The following is a 16,417-nucleotide window of genomic DNA, read 5'->3' on the forward strand; positions in this document are numbered from 1 at the left end:
TCATGTTATCTGACTCTCTCTATCCCAGGGTTGAACAGTGATTTATTGGAGGAATTTTTTTGCATCAATAATTAAGTAAATATTCATGCATCATTATTTACACAATTCAACCACATCTACTGAGCAGATGCAACCTATGGAGAGGTTGCTCACACTGAGTAGCTCTTTCATCCACAGGTAGCACCACTGAAGTCAATAAGATTACTAGTCAATGTGAGTAAGGCTATCAGAATCTGACCCTGAGTCTTGATCTTGAACCTTAAAGACTGCATTAGCTTCAGTGGTCTTTGCATCAAATCCTAAATGGAGATCACACAGATGAATTAAGGGCCAGATTCTTATTTTAAATTATGATGTAAGGAACTGATGCTGCTAATCACCTGTGCATAAAGCCCCCATTGTAGCAAATGGAGGTTGATTCTGCAGTTCTCATTCAGCCAAACTCCCTCCAAAGTGAATGGGAGTTTTGCCTGAGTAAGGACTGCAGGATTGGGCTCTCATCCTAACCAGGTCTGTTTGATATTTGTGGTGGTAACTTACCATCCTGCAATAGTTGCACTGGCCAGGAAACAGACTTTTTATAAACATCATATAAACTTCTCACCCTGGATTGGAGGGAGCTTTTCTGCAAAGTGAAAATGAACAAGTATAAGTCCCTGGTCAGGTGCTTGTTGTTAGAATCATTATGGCTTTAGAGGAACATTTAATTCCTATTGAATAACTGAGTGTGAACGTTTTAACTGGCTCAGCAAAGATTCCTCTGAGCCAGGCTAAAGGACACAAATCCTCTTACAGTAGAAGCACAACTACAGGATGAATTGTAAAGCTGTAAACTTTTTATGAAATATTAACACACCATATGTTAACAGGCATATGCTGATCATCATTATAACAAGTGATAACAGAATACTGTACATAAAAAAATAAATTGGTTCCTATTGTAATTATTTGAAACATATTCAACAGTTACATTAAAAATACTTTCATAGAAATCCACTTTATTGACTGATTTGTAGGAAAATATACTTACAAATGGACAGATGCGGTACATCTTTAAGCCAGTCAGGGTGAGTATTAGTCTATGTATCAGTCAAAAGAAAAAAATTCATATTCTTTGGGGGAGTTCAGTCAGATGAGTTATTGTAAATAAAAGTAAAATAAAACCATAGGGAAATGCCCTGTTTTTAAGTGCATTGCTGTACAGATCAGATGGTCAGCATCTGCAGAAATCTTTCCCTATCCAATTATGTAAAAGCAAAAAAAAAACAACAGAAAATAAAGCCACAGTTTGTTATATGTTCCAAGCAATTACAAATGATTTTATGGCAAAGAAATTACTTTTAAGGCATATGTCATCTGTTCCATCCATACTTCACCCCCACTCGAATTTAACTGTCAGTCACCTTTTCTCTTTCACAGACTCCGTCTGTTTTTACAAAGAAAAACACAGGGAAATGACTGTTTACAGCACGCCTATCTGATTTAAAAATGAGGAGCGCAGCAGTGAAATGTGTGTCTGCAGAGTGGGAAGCCACTCCAACCTGAGGACCCAGTGACAAATACAAATCTTTCTGGAGGGGAGAATGGATATTTTAATGAAGCTTTCTAGCATCTCCGAGGTAGCACATTTACCATGTGTTGCTTTGGTTGTTCTGACAATCATACAGTTTATTGACTTATTTAGCCCCACACTGCCATCTCATGCTGCTCTCAGACTACCTGAGTTTGCCTCACTTCCCCTTCATGCCATTTTAAAATGAATTCTCCATTTTATAGAAGGGAAAATGGCTTATATTTTTTCTCATCTCAGCCACTTCCATTATTTTCTAACATTAACAGCCGTGTGCGCACACTGGATCAAGAGGGCTGCTTTCATCTAACCATCAGTAGTTTGCAAAGGTAGGACACACCTTCAAAACAAGTCTTACTGCCTCCTCTTTCAAGAGTGTGAACATTTAAACCAAGTTTGAATCTTTTCATCACTTGAATCCTTATTTCCCCCAAAAGGCTATAGGTTAAAGAGCCTGAATTTGAAAATGTCCCAATTTGGTTTTCAGCTAAACCATTCAAACTCAAAGTGGGCCACATGCTGTAGTCTTTACTTAGGCAAAACTGCCATTTGAGTTAGTCCTGAAGGGAAATGGTCTATTAAATCAACACCTAAGCCTAAACCACTGAAGACCTGCTTGCATCTATGCCCAGGATGAGTCTAAGTGAACTGAGCAGTAATAGTATAAAGCAGCTAAAACAGCCTAAGTTACTGGTTTATCATTTCTACTGCTAACATAGGGATTCCAAGGGAAGGGGGTCTGTTGACACCTTCCTGTAAAACAGCCAAGACAAGGAAGTGGATATCTAGTGAGTCAAAGCTGTAGATTTGATTTGGATGCTTCAAGGTGCCTGCCGTATTAGATTAGATCTCATTCCATTTCAAAGAGTTGTTTGCTATGGAATGGTTTATGTGGCAGATGCCAAATCCTACTGCCTATGGAGGGAATGATATGCATATTAAGACAGAGCAGCATTTCCTCCCTCAGACAGACACACCTTGCAGCAGTGCAGTTGGAGAGGGACTGTTTGATTCTTTAAATGTTAGCTGGGTCTTACAGAAAACTGGAAATGTTTTTTCTGTTGATGAATGCGCAGATGCCACCCTGTTTCTCATCCTACCCCTCAGTGGTTATGGGATTTAATAAATCCCCTAGGGGGGTGTTTATTTTAATCATTGCTCAAAAAACAAATTTGGACTCAAACTATAAGGACAAATAGAAAAATGAGAGAATAATATTAAGGATTGGAACAGCTAGCCATCCATCAGAAATGTGTTCTTATATCTCAGTGATATTCTGCTGCATTTGTTTCTCATTTTAAAAAATAAATCTAATGGGTTTAATTTGCCTTAAGACTGTAAATGCAAAGGATTTAAAGTGTGGTGATTGCTGTTCCTTTGAACAGCTGCACAGCAGGGTGCCGTCAACTCCACACGTGAGAATGAGACCAGAACCCAAACTCAGCCCCTGAGATTAGCCCCTTTGAGGGGTATTGAGGGAGAAAGGAAGAGAAACTCTCAGGGGAATATGCAAGGGCCACTAGAGGACAGAAAGCTCCAAGTACCTATTTTCACTTAAGCCCTATGTAAAACCACAATTCAGAAGGGTTTAGAGTACAAAGGTTTATTTAGAAAAGAGTTTGGATTGTTCTTTAGACTTTTTTTTTTTTTTTTTTTGGCAAACACTTAAACCCTTTCAGAATATCAAAGATTGTCAGTGCCTATTACCTGGCATCCTCATCCTCAGTTGCCCCCACCTCACCAGTAAAACCTGGTGCTGGACTCATCCCAGGAAGAAAAAAGTCCCAGTTTCTCTAACTGCCAATAAACACCCAAATCTCCCAATTCAACACCAGCCCATCCCTCCCTCTCCCCATCTTTTCTTGGCCTCTAGACCTCAGAGACCTTTACAGTCATCATCGTGCCCAAAACATAATGTCCCACCCTCTTCTTTATGTTTCCCCTCCTCCCCTCCAAGGTCAAACTGCAAATTCATCTCCCCTCCCCTCTGTAATTTATCCCTCTTAACTTAAACACTGGTTCCCCCACTCCTACTCCACTCCATGGTCAGTGAACTCACCCCCTTACCCACATCCCCCACTTCTTCACTACTCTACTCCAGCACTTGGGCCCCTCTCCTCTCCACTCCAGCTCAGTGCAGAAATCTTTTCTTCTTCTTCTTGAAGAGGATGTGTTTGAAAGACCTGCGGAAGTCCTGGTTGAAGATTGTGTAGATGACCGGGTTGAGGGAACTATTGCAGTACCCGATCCAGAAGAAGAACTTGAAAAGAGTCTCAGGGACCTCACATGCCTTCCGGCAGATGCCATAGAGGCTATAGCTGAAGAAGAAGGGGAACCAGCACACTACAAAGACTCCCATGACCACAGCCAGCACAAAAGTGAAGCGTTTCTCCCGGGCCTGGGTGACCTTCTTACGGCAGACGCTGCTCTGCTTCCTGCGGCGGTGAGAGGAGAAGAGATCCCTGGAGCGATTGCTGGAACGCTTGGAGGAGGAGTAGGAGTATGAGAAGGACTGGCTCTTACTGCTTTTGCGGGGGTGATCATCCCGGCTCCGCTTCCGCCTGCTCTCTGAGGTGCTGCTCTCCTCCAGCTCAATGTCCTCCAGCTCTGAGGCTTTGCGCCACTGGTGAACCGAGTAATGTCCATTCTCCCCTGGCTGCATCCTCAGTGACGTGCAGCCCCGATGGGCCCGGCTCAGCCCATTCTCAGACAGGGAAGAGCCCTCGGGCACCGTGCGCTTCTCAGAAAGAGTCCTGGTCCTCAGCTTGGCCACTCGGTAGATGCGGACATAGACCAGCACCATGATCAGGCAGGGGGCGAAGAAGGATCCAATGCAGGAAGAGAGGATGTACCAGGTTTCATCATTGAGTTTGCACGGGGGGAAGAGGTCCCCCTCGGAGTCTCGGTACACAGAGATCAAGGGGGGGGAGGAAATAACGGCTGAGATGAGCCAGACAGTGAAGATGATCCCCTTGATCCTCCGTGGAGTCCGTTTGAGGTTGTACTCCACCGCCTGGGTGACAGACCAATACCTGTCCAGACTGATGGCGCACAGGTGCACAATGGAGGAAGTACAGAACAGCACATCCAGCGCCTGGTAAATGTTGCACCATGCTTTGCCGAAGTACCAGTAGTCCATGATCTCATTGGCCAAGGAGAAAGGCATGACCAAGGTGGCCACCAGGATGTCAGCGCTGGCCAGGGACACCAGGAAGAGGTTCTGTGGAGCTCGCAGCGCCTTGCTGGTCAGCACTGCGATCACCACCAGCATGTTGCCCACGATGGTGAAGACGATCAGGAAACTCACCACGGCTGCCAAACTGGCCACAGCCCCAGGGGAATAGTGAGAGGGAGGCTGCTGTAGGGGCAAGGAGGAAGAGGAGGGGAAGGCAAGGGATCCATTGGGGGTGCCAGCACTGATGTTCATCAGCACCAGCAGATCCATAGTGGTAGTGGGAGGATCCTATACAGCCATGGGGGTCAACCTCCCAGCCCCAGAGACCAAGCCACTGGGGCTGCCTCTCCAAGTTGGTGCCTTCATCCCCACCAGTGGAGAGGAGGCTGCTTCCTTCTGTCACACAGCGAGCTGGAGAGTGGGGCTCCCCTCCGTCTCCCTCCCCACCAACAAAATATCCGCCCCCCCCGTTGCAGGCTTTCCTTCTTGCTAAGTACCCAGGCACATGGCTGAGCCCAGGAACTGCCGGCACTGGGCGGACTCTGCCTTCCCCCCGCTCCCGTAATCCTGCCGGGGACAGCGGAGGTCCGGAGGCGCCCGGGGTGCAGGTAACCCCTCTCCGCGCCGCTCTCCCGGGTCAGGAGAGCGCCCCTGGCTCGCTGCCCCTCCGCTGGCCCCTTGCACGGAGAGCTCCCAGGCGGCGGTGTCTGCAATCCCATTAGGCAGCGCCTCCTCCCTTCGCCCCGCGCCGGAGCAAGCTCGACGCGAAGTAGCAGCTACCCGCTCGCTCCGCTGTAATCTCACATGCGGCTCCCCATCAGCTGCCTGCCCAAGCGATCTGAGCATGCTCCGCTCCAGCCCCGCAGCAGCCGCTGTCTGAACCCCGCACCCGCCCCTGCTCGCTGCTGCGGGCTGCAGCCCCCCCAAGCCGGGTGGCACCGCGCCCCCCTCGGCTCCCTTGTCCCGTCTAGGCACCGCAAACCCGCCCCATGCTGCGGGCGGAGGGCGAGACGCGGCTGCGATCCAGAGGCCCCTAGTTACCGCCTTGGGTTGGTTTTTGTTTGGGTCGCCCCCTCCCCATACTTCCGCTTCACTTTGCACCCAGCGTTGGCGCCCCTGTCTGATCGTCAGTCTGTCTGCTCGGCCGGCAGCGGGCTCCTGGCGCCGATTCGAAATCAGCTCTCGCAGCTATTGTCTTCTATTATCACAGCGCTAACTCTGGGCGTCTGATCGCGCCTCACACACCGTCGTGTGAACCGGCAGGTAAATGCTGTGCCCGCTAGAGGTCGCTCTGACCATGCCTATCCCACAGCAGCTAGTGGTAAAAAGCCTAGGGAGATGAAGCGGAACACAGCAGCGTTTTATCTTCCAGCTGTGTGTTATGAGAGTAACATGAAAGGCGCTGGCAGGGGGGGTTGGATTTCTTTATTTTTATTTATCGGGATTTCGTTTTAAGCCTTATACATCTAGCATGCTGCCCCCCCCCCCCCAAAAAAAACAAAGTCTGCCGCTCCCTCTGCACTCTAGCTGGAATTCATTGGAAAGATGGTTTATAATTGATATTTAAAAGTGCACCGTGTTTGCGTTTAGATCTGCAGATCAGCTTGAAATAAATAGATCTGATACTGGGATGCAAGGGAACCTCACTGACATGAGGTTATGGGCAACCAACTCTGGGTTTTTTTGTTTAATTCTGCGTATAAAATATTGATGGCATAGGAAAGAATGCTTCCCTTTGTAGGTGGAATTAAGGGTAATACTCTTCTAGAGCCTGGTCTTCCTATTTAAGGCAAAACTCTATCTGATTTTGATGGTAGCAGGATTGGGCCCTTAATGAGCGGAAAGGGCTTTTTAAATTCAGGAAATAAGTCTTGCTCTCTGGAAGAACTCCGTGGCATAGGAGACTATTATTATTCTCTCGTATTTGAGTACCAGGTTCAGAATGTGGTGTTCCCTTGTATTCATTTCTTGTGGACAAGCTGAAGGCTATAACAGGGAATGTTGAGCTGTTTTTTTCACTCAGAACACAGACCTTTGCACCGATGCACAAGACTTGAGCTAAAAACATAAGCACAACAGCAACAAATATGTTACTTCCTTTTCTGAACATCCTGTCTTCTCTGAGTCTGTCTTTTAGATTACAAGTTCTTAGGGCAGACTGTCTCTCTCAGTGCTGAAAACCAGTACTTTAGTAACTGAAATTGCTGTGTGCTTTAGTGAAGTGGTGAAATTGCCAGTGCTTTAATAATAATAACATAATTTTGCTCACACAGTTAGTCCCATTGCTTTCAGGTAAGCTGGCCTTGGAATTCAGTGTCTAATCCCATTAGTGTTAGTGGGGGCTCTGAATTCAGAGCAATATATGGCCTTTAAGACTAAGCTTGTGTTGACAGAGCTGTATGGAGATGTTTGCATATTACCAGCCAGTACTGTGTTTGCCCCTTGTAGCTTGTTTATTAATCCTGCACGCTTATGAGCACCAAAGGCACATTGGAATATTTAAACAGTAAGGATATGTTTGATGCTAACAAGAGTGGCTTTTATTGAACATAGCTTAGTTATTTTATAAAGGATTGAGTCAACAATGATCAGACAGGCTATTGCTTGATTAAGTGCTAATAACATCTCCATATTACAACATTTCCATATTACAACTTTAAAAAATGCAAAACAAATATATGCTGTATAATAATTTTTGTCTTGTGAAAATTAGGGAAATGCTGAATATCTTTTAAACAAATGTTGTCAGAATGATGGCTTTTTACACATTTAAGGCTCTTAGAGCATAGTAATGGAGGGCTGCCAGGGACCACAAGAGATCATCCAGTCTAACCCCACATGCTGAGGCAGGAAAAAATAAATGTCAATGTCTAGGGAAATTTAAATGCCATGATCAGATTTTTTTGGTCTGACTCAGCTGACTTTGGCACAGAACCAGTGTTGTAAGGGCAAATATGGAGATATACCTGTCTATACCTATCTCACAGAACTGGAAGGGACCCTGAAAGGTCATTGAGTCCAGCCGCCTGCCTTCACTAGCAGGACCAAGTACTGATTTTGCCCCAGATCCCTAGGTGGCCCCCTCAAGGATTGAACACACAACCCTGCATTTAGGCCAGTGCTCAAACCGTTAATGGCCCACACTTTGCATAATTACAATAGGCCCTCAAAGTTATATTTCATATTTCTAGTTTCAGATACAAGAGTGGTACATTTATACAAATAGGATGATTACACTCAGTAGATTCTAAGCTTTGAAATGATACCTTACAAGAGACCTTTTGTATGAAGCATATTCCAGTTACATTAGCATATTTTTATAAAATCATATAGAGTGCAACTAAAGAAATGCAGTATCAAGAGTGCCAGATTCCCCACTGCCAAACCAATGTGCCTCAGTTGTTACCTGCAAGGACACACTCTAGGACTTACCAGGTATTTCAGTAACTCCACAAGTCAGCCCTTAGCAGTGCTCTTCAAAGCCAAATCTCAAAGGTACCAATTAGTGTCAGATCTTCAGAGCCATATTTACCCACCCCAAATCTTCAACTCCTTCTCTATCCCCCTCAGAAAGATAGTCTTGTGGACTTCTGTCATAGTAATATTCCTCGTTTGAAGCTTAGCGTTCAAATATAAGGTACTAGCATGAAGTCCTCTAAGCTTAATCTCCAGCTTAGATCTGATAGGCTGCCACCAGGTCAGGAATTGATAGGGCCTGACCCCCTTTCCTCTCTCTGGTGTCCCAACCCTCTCCTGGGGGACCTCCAGATAACCGGTTTCTTTGCTTCCCAAGAGATAAGCGTTCTTTTCCCTCAGGACAATTGAGATGCAAATACCAACAGCTTGGCTTTGCCTTCCCCGTTCCTGCCTTCGTGAGGGAGACAGATACCTGATACAGAGGTTTCAATTTCTCTGCTTACTAGAAAAGAACTTCCACAAGTTTTGAAAAAGAAAGCTTTATATAGAAAAAGAGAGATACAGAATAATAACTTGCATAAAAATAATACAGGCTCCTACTTAAGAAAATATGAACAACCCAGTCTGATTAAAAAATAGCCAATTAAAATAGACCAGCAATCACACACAGTAAGTACAAGCAAAGCATATCATAGCCGATTTTACTTTGTTTCCGTTTTGTACTCACTGCCTTTAGTAGAATGAGAAGAAGATTGGAATTAGCAAGATAGCTTGTCCTCACAGCCGAGGAAGCAACAAAGACCCAGCAATCCACATCTGTAAATCAACACAAAGCTCTCATAGCCGAATTACTTTGTTTCCCTTTGTACTCACAGACTTTTGGTGAAATATTGAGATAAGATGGAGTTAGAAGAGAACTTGTTTACTCATAGCCGAGGAAAACAACAAAGACCCGAGTATACAAATTCCCCCCCTGACTTTAAACAATCCAGTTCTCTGATTGGTCCTCTGGTCAGGTGTTTGGTTACCCTTCCCAGGTAAAAGAAACTTAACCCTTCCTTACCTATCCAATGTGCCTCAGTTGTTACCTGCAAGGACACACTCTAGGACTTACCAGGTATTTCAGTAACTCCACAAGCAGCCCTTAGCAGTGCTCTTCAAAGCCAAATCTCAAAGGTACCAATTAGTGTCAGATCTTCAGAGCCATATTTACCTACCCCAAATCTTCAACTCCTTCTCATCCCACTCAGAAAGGTAGTCTTGTGGACTTCAGTGGGACTAATTATATAAATAAGGCAAGCAAGCTGGATGAATACATACCTAAGTTCAATAAACAATACAAACCTACTCATGTATGGAGAACTTGCGGACGAGTGGTAAATATACTACCAGGTGCTGTTGACTTTGTTATTTTCCCCCTAATCTGTTTGGGCCTGTTTGAAATCTTGAATAGATTTCAATATATCTCTGTAGCTAAGAAAGGATGGTCTGGTCATTAGGGGACTAGTCTAGCACTCAGGAGAACTGAAAGTTATCAGAAAATGAATGAAAAGTAAAATCATTGATTCATGCTTAAAGTATAACTTTATCATATTTTGGGACCATCAAGCCAAGAAATATTGAGAGGTTTATAAAACAGCTTGAAGCCAATTTGTTTCTTTCAATTCATCTGAAGAGAATGAAAACACATCTAAAAGAACAAAACTAGACAAGAAAACACAACAAATACAACATTATAGAGAACTTAGCCCCTGCTTCATCAAAGTACTTAAGCACAAACCACATTGAGTAGTCGCACTAATTTCAATTGGAACTTTTCATGCTCAATTTTAAGCATGTGCTTAAGCACCTTGCTGAATTAGGGCTATACATATTTATGGTTCAGTCCTGGAAAGTGTGTAATTTACTGTTACCGATATATCGGGTCTGCCTAGCTGAGAGCCAATTAACAGCCTGACAGGGATAAGGAAAAATGCTTTATTCTGCAGAAAAAGGAGAACCTGTACCTTGGTACAAAAGACTCTGTCTTACACAAATTTCACAAACCTTTTATACACATTCAAAGATCCTCGCGTGTTAATACTTGATTGGTAAGTGTAAAATCTCATGCTCCCGTTATCTGGGTAGTACTGACTGGTTTGGAGCAGGATTTTCCTGCTGTGAGGCAGAGGAAAAGAGAGAGTGCAAAAGTTCAGGCTACTGTGTCCATGAGCAGTACTCAACCCCCCCCCCCCCCCACTGGCCGCTTGTAATATATTAAGGGGGGGTCAGCCAGCTTTCACATTACCAACGTGCTTACCACAGTGCAACACTCAGATTTCAGATAGAATGGAAGGTGTTCAGCACTAAAGCTGATTGGGACTTTTCCAGTGAACCGCTTTTTGTCAGAAAATGCTGATTCGTGTAACCAAAATTGTTTGCAGTTATGAGCTGGCTTTGACAATTTTTTGCTTTTTGAAACAAGTTTTGAAATGTCAAATCATTTTGTTTGGGCATTTTAAAAATGGAAAATTCTGTTTTCCTGTTGAAAATGACTTTTTGTTTCCAAATTAAAGCTAATTATAGTAAATCATTTAAATGTTCAACATTGAAATAAAGCACTTTGGAATAATCAAAGTATTTCGACTGACCTGAGCCAATTTTTTTTCCAGATTTTTGGTTCACAAATATTTTCACAATTTTGAGTTTGTCCCATTCGGGATGGGAATTTTTTTTGACATATTGAAAATGTTCACAGGATGGAAAAACAGCTTATCCCTCTGCTCTACCTAGCATCTCACAGGAGCAATCACATCTAGTAGGAAGGAGCCCTTAAGGTCTGATTTTCAAAACAGTCATGCTCCCTAAATAGGAGGTCAGCAAAAGCACTGAGTGCCCAGCACCTCTGAAAAATTCAGACCCTTAGGGATTATATTAAGTGTCCCATTGGCACTGCTGCAAGTAAGTTTCAAGGTTCCCATTTTAATTTCCTGTTCTCATGGATTCAGGTTTTTGATCTAAGGCTATGAATACTCTTGAGAGCTTACAGCGGGGCAGCTGCAAGCTCTCTAGTGTAGCCACACTAAAATAACAGGAAAGAGCTCTCCCATCAGCTTACTTACTCCATCCTCAGTGCGTGGTAGTAGCAACATCAGCGAGAGAAGCTCTCCTTCCAACATAGCACTGTCCACACTGACGCTTAAGCCTACATAAGTTACATTGCTCAGGGGGACATGGCTAATTCACACCCCTGAGAGACATAATTTATGTCGACTTAAGCTATAGTGTAGCCATAGGCTAACCCTGTCTCTGCTTAATCTATAAACTTTCAGACAAGAGGCTTTTTAAAAACAATATGAACCTCACAGTGCTATTCCCAGGAGAACCATTCCCAATGCGAGTTGTCTCTTAGATCATATACAGCAGCAGTATCATGAGAGTAAAGTGTGACTGCAAGTCTTACTCTATAAAATGGGGGCAAAGTATTGTCTCCTTCAATTTCTATACATGGGCCTGTGGGTCCTTACTCATAGGAGGAGTCCTATGGAAATCAACAAGGCTAGTGTGAATAAGGACTGCTCTGATGAGTAAGGATTGAAGAATCAGACCCTATTTTTGCTCTTTGATAAATTGCATGGACTGTCATTCAAACTTCAGCTTGATATTTATATTACAGTAATACCTGAAGGCCCCTTTCAAAGGGGTCAAAGTCCTATTACTCTATGCAATGTATAAATACATAAATCCTGCTCTGAAGTGCCTGCAATTTAACTAGAGTAAACAGACAAAGGATGAAAGAGAGAAATTATTTTCTCCATGTTACAGACATGGAATCGATTAAATGAGTTGCCCAGAGTCAGGACCGGCGCCAGAGTTTCTTGCGCCCTAGGCGCATGGCCATTTCGCTGCCTCCCGCACCAATCCCGTGGCTCTGGTGGAGCTGCCGCAGGCATTCCTGCAGAGGGTCCGTTGGTCCGTGGCTCTGGTGGAGCTGCCGCAGGCATTCCTGCAGAGGGTCCGTTGGTCCGTGGCTCTGGTGGAGCTGCCGCAGGCATTCCTGCAGAGGGTCCGTTGGTCCGTGGCTCTGGTGGAGCTGCCGCAGGCATTCCTGCAGAGGGTCCGTTGGTCCGTGGCTCTGGTGGAGCTGCCGCAGGCATTCCTGCAGAGGGTCCGTTGGTCCGTGGCTCTGGTGGAGCTGGCACAGGTATTCCTGCAGAGGGTCCGTTGGTCCGTGGCTCCAGTGGAGGTCCAGGGGAGCAGCCAACCATCCGCAGGCATGACTGCGGCAGCTCCACCGGAGCCGCGGACCAACGGACCCTCCGCAGGCATGCCTGCGGCAGTTCAACCAGAGCCACCTGCCACCCCCCCCTGGCAAAATGCCACCCCCTCAATAATCCTGGCACCCTAGGCGATTGCCTAGGCTGCCTAAATGGTAGCGCTGGCCCTGCCCAGAGTCACACAAGAAGGCTGTAGCTGAACCAACAAGAGACTCCAAAACTCCTCACTCCCAGTATAATGCCTTAACAACAAGACCATATTACCTCCTGTTGCTATAGGGACACTGTGAGATTAAAAAACATGCACTTTTATATAACAAATTCTCAGCTTAGGTTATAAACAACACCTTCAATTATTAAAACTGAAAGACTTTTAAAACTCCAGTTTACGTTTTGTTATTTATGTTGTACAGATACTTTTTTTTCTCGTGGCTGGGACAACGTACCTCAGATGAAACTATGTCATTTTTATTTATAGTCAGTCTCATAAATTTGACTTTCAGGTCTCCAGGCACTAGCCCAATGGTGTCATATGTGGGTTTTAGAGAGACAGAATTGACTGCAGTAATGCCTCCTTCATATTTATAAATTGGGTAGTAGGTAGTCGAAAGCATGTCATGGGGAACCATACTCACATGCTGGGGGAGTCCTTGATTTTCCATTTGTGCGTTAGATGTCTGCATCTACCATGGTTGATTTGGATTTGGACAGATTGTTGTAATAAGCCATAAATCCAGCGTCTCTATTCAGTCCATGATTTGAAATGTCTAGCAAAGTTATGAATTTAAGCTCCCAGGCTCACCTTTTGAAAGTGTTATGCAGGTTTACTTTGAGGATGAGGACTGAGAGATTAGATATAGAGTGATTGCTTTGTGAAAAGTGTTCACCCACAGGTGATAGAGCGTTCTGGTCTTTTATCATTTTCCTGTGAGTTCATTCACGAGCACAGTGGTTGTCTGCTTTCACCCACATAGTTTCTATCGAGGCATTTAGTATACTGGATGGTGTACACTACTTGTTGTGATAGGCATCTGTAGGACCCATGGGTGGTGGGTGTTGATCATTGTAGCAGTGGCGATATGTCTGCAGGTTTTGCAGGTGTTCTGGCAGTGTCTGGTGCTGCTTTGAGTTGATGTGTCCTGGCATGTGGAGAGCTTGCTTCTGATGATGAGCTTGGTGAGGTGAAGTTGTGGGGGCGGTGTTGTTTGAAAGCCAGAAGAAGGGGTTCAGGAAAGATTTATTTCAGGATGCAGTCCCCATTTAGTATGGGTTGTAATTGTTTAATGATATCCCACATGGGTTCCAGTATGGGGTGGAAGGTGACAACTAGTGATGTGTGATCAGAGCGGGTTTTATTTCTGTATTGAAGCACGTTCTCTCGAGGTATTTGGGTGGCCCATTCTGTGATGTAATCTACTTATCTGGTGGAGTGTCCATGTTTGGTAAAGGCAGCTTTTATAGTACCTGATGCACTTGTCTATCCAACATCCTGGGACCAGCACGGCCACAACACCACAGTATTTGGGTTGTCAGTACTGCGTAGGAATGTTTAATTTGTTTTTTAAATGGTTCAACTGGATATGGGGTTTTTTTAGGTTTTTATTCATCTTAAATTAGGTAAATATATAATTTCACAAAACCTACCTTTGAGTTCACCTTTGCCCTGATAGTGTGTCTTTAAAGTTTTCTTTTTATAGAAGTGGATGTTGATTTTTCATAACTCTTTGTTGGCATAAGTATGTTTAAGTGATTGGATTGCATGTATATGATTGGCAATGGTTGACTGCATATGATAACTTAGAGTTCATCTCTGTCACTGTCAAATGTGGTGACAGTTGGAATCAGTTGAGGTACACAAAGTAATAGCGTCTTGGTTTAAATGGAAGGGGACTGACAATATGGTGCTTTCAGGGAAGGGTCATTGACTCTAGAACTCATTTCCCCCATCCTCCAGAAATTACAGGGCCAAATTCTATGTTGTGTTTATGCAGGAGGCCAGAGTAGATGATCATAATGGTCCCTTCTGGCCTTTAAATCTGTGAAATAAAAATCGCTGAAATCTGTTATCCAACCCTGATATGAATCATATAATGTTATAGTCCTGTACAGCAAATGAGAGTCACCAACAGTAGCGTAGTACAAACACAATAGTCCATGTTCTTATTTTTGTTACGCCAGTCTCATCCCAGTGTAACTTCGTTGAAGCTGGTGGATGACTCTGGATTTTAATTAGTATACATGAGATCCCAATGTGACCCACTATATGTAATTAGCAATATACCCCCAGCTTATGAATGCACAAGTGGGAAAGCTCTCTAGAGTATAGGGGCCAAAAATGATTCAGCTTCAGAGAGCTCTATCAACTTCACTGGGGGGATAATGAGAGCTAATCCTAAACATCTAAGGGAGATTTGGAAAGGCACAAATAGCAGTGAGGCATCCAACTCCAATTAAAAGTTACCTGGAGTTCAGGCCCAGATTCTCAGATGTATTTAGGAGCCTACCTCCCAGATCTGGACTTAGGTGCCTGTTTGAAGAATCTTCCCATAGAACAGTGTTTCTCAAACGTTTGTATTGGTGACCTCTTTCACACAGCAAACCTATGAGTGCAACCCCCCACCCCATAAATTAAAAAAAAAAGTGTTTTTAGTTTAACACTATTATAAATGCTGGAGGCAAAGCAGGGTTTGGGGGTGGAGGCTGACAGCTCACAACCCCCAGTCTGAGAACCCCTTCCATAGAACATAAAGACTCTCCCTGACCTCAGTGGTCTTTGGGTCATGTCCTTAGTCTTCTGTAAGGCTGCATGAAATCTACTGCCACTAGTTGTGCTCTTTGTAGCATTTATAGTTGAACACGCATGCACGCACTCTTGCCATGTTTGTATGAGAGCTAGAAGAACTTGAAGGAGCTCTCTGCTGAGCTAGTTCTTTCTTTCTTTTCATAGGCATCTTCCTAGTAAACCAAATGTTCAACAAAGTTATTTCTATTTAAAAAAATAAGATCCTCCTGCCCCCTTAAACCACAACGTTATTATCGTTGTAGAAAGGGATACGTCTCTTTTCTAATAAATAAGGGGAAGAGTTCAAAGGGCAGATAGGCTTTCAACTCCCATTGACCTGACGGTCCTTTGTGACTGGGAAACACCCCTAGATAAACAAAAAGGATGATAGGATAACCTGATTTACTAAACATCTGGAAATTCTCTTTAATCTTTAAAAGTAGGCTCAACATCAATATTGAAAATGATGCAGACTCGCCAGTTGTACAAGCAGGGTAAGATTCTGTGGCCTGCATTGTGCAGGAGGTCAGACTAGATGATCATAATGGTCCCTTCTGACCTTAAAGTCTTTGTGTTCATCTGCTGACAATGCATTCTGTACTTACGCTTGCAAGAGACATGATTTGTGTTATAAATATTCTACAGAACACCGAGATCCAATTGAATGGATGAGCTGGAAATTCCATAAGTGATTAAGGAGATAAGCTGGGATAACAAAATGGGATAAAAGGCAAAGAATGAGTAGCCTGTCCTGGATTTATGCAGTTACATTGTGAGGGATTCCAGGCATTTTTAAATGTGAACGTAGGTTTCATTGAATGTGTGACTCTGGGGCATGATATAAGCATTAATGGCCAGATTTTCTAAAGACCTCAGGGGCAGACTTTCAGGTGTTCAGCACCTGCATTTGGGGGCAGATTTTCAAAAGTGCTCAGCCCCCTGCTACTCCCATTGTGACAATTATAACTAGATTTGTTGAGCTCTTCTGAAAAATTCACCATTTATTTTGGTGTTTAAATTGGAACTGAGCGCTTTTGTAAAGTCAGCCTCCAGTGAGAGCTGAGCTCTTTTGAAAATATGGCTTATAATCTTTTTATTTTTCTTTCAGCTGGGGTGGATGAGGTGTCCAAAATCAGTGGGCGCACCGCGCCTCCTTCTGCTCGCCCTACCAAGGTTGGCACCAACCACTGGCAGCAGCAGCCTCTGCCACAGCACCT

The 16,417-nt window shown here is 44.1% G+C and overlaps 1 protein-coding gene across 1 annotated transcript; it reads right to left on the minus strand.

Moving 5' to 3' along the window:
- Positions 1-3,625: 3,625 nt before the first annotated feature.
- ADRA2C (adrenoceptor alpha 2C) lies at positions 3,626-5,223 on the minus strand. Its single transcript, XM_032788644.1, has one exon. It carries the CDS (start codon positions 5,013-5,015, stop codon positions 3,702-3,704), a length of 1,314 nt encoding a protein of 437 aa, XP_032644535.1. The 5' UTR covers positions 5,016-5,223; the 3' UTR covers positions 3,626-3,701.
- Between the last annotated feature and the right edge of the window lie 11,194 nt (positions 5,224-16,417).

This window comes from Chelonoidis abingdonii, chromosome 5, assembly GCF_003597395.2.
Source record: "Chelonoidis abingdonii isolate Lonesome George chromosome 5, CheloAbing_2.0, whole genome shotgun sequence".
In the NCBI taxonomy this organism is placed as follows: Eukaryota; Metazoa; Chordata; order Testudines; family Testudinidae; genus Chelonoidis; species Chelonoidis abingdonii.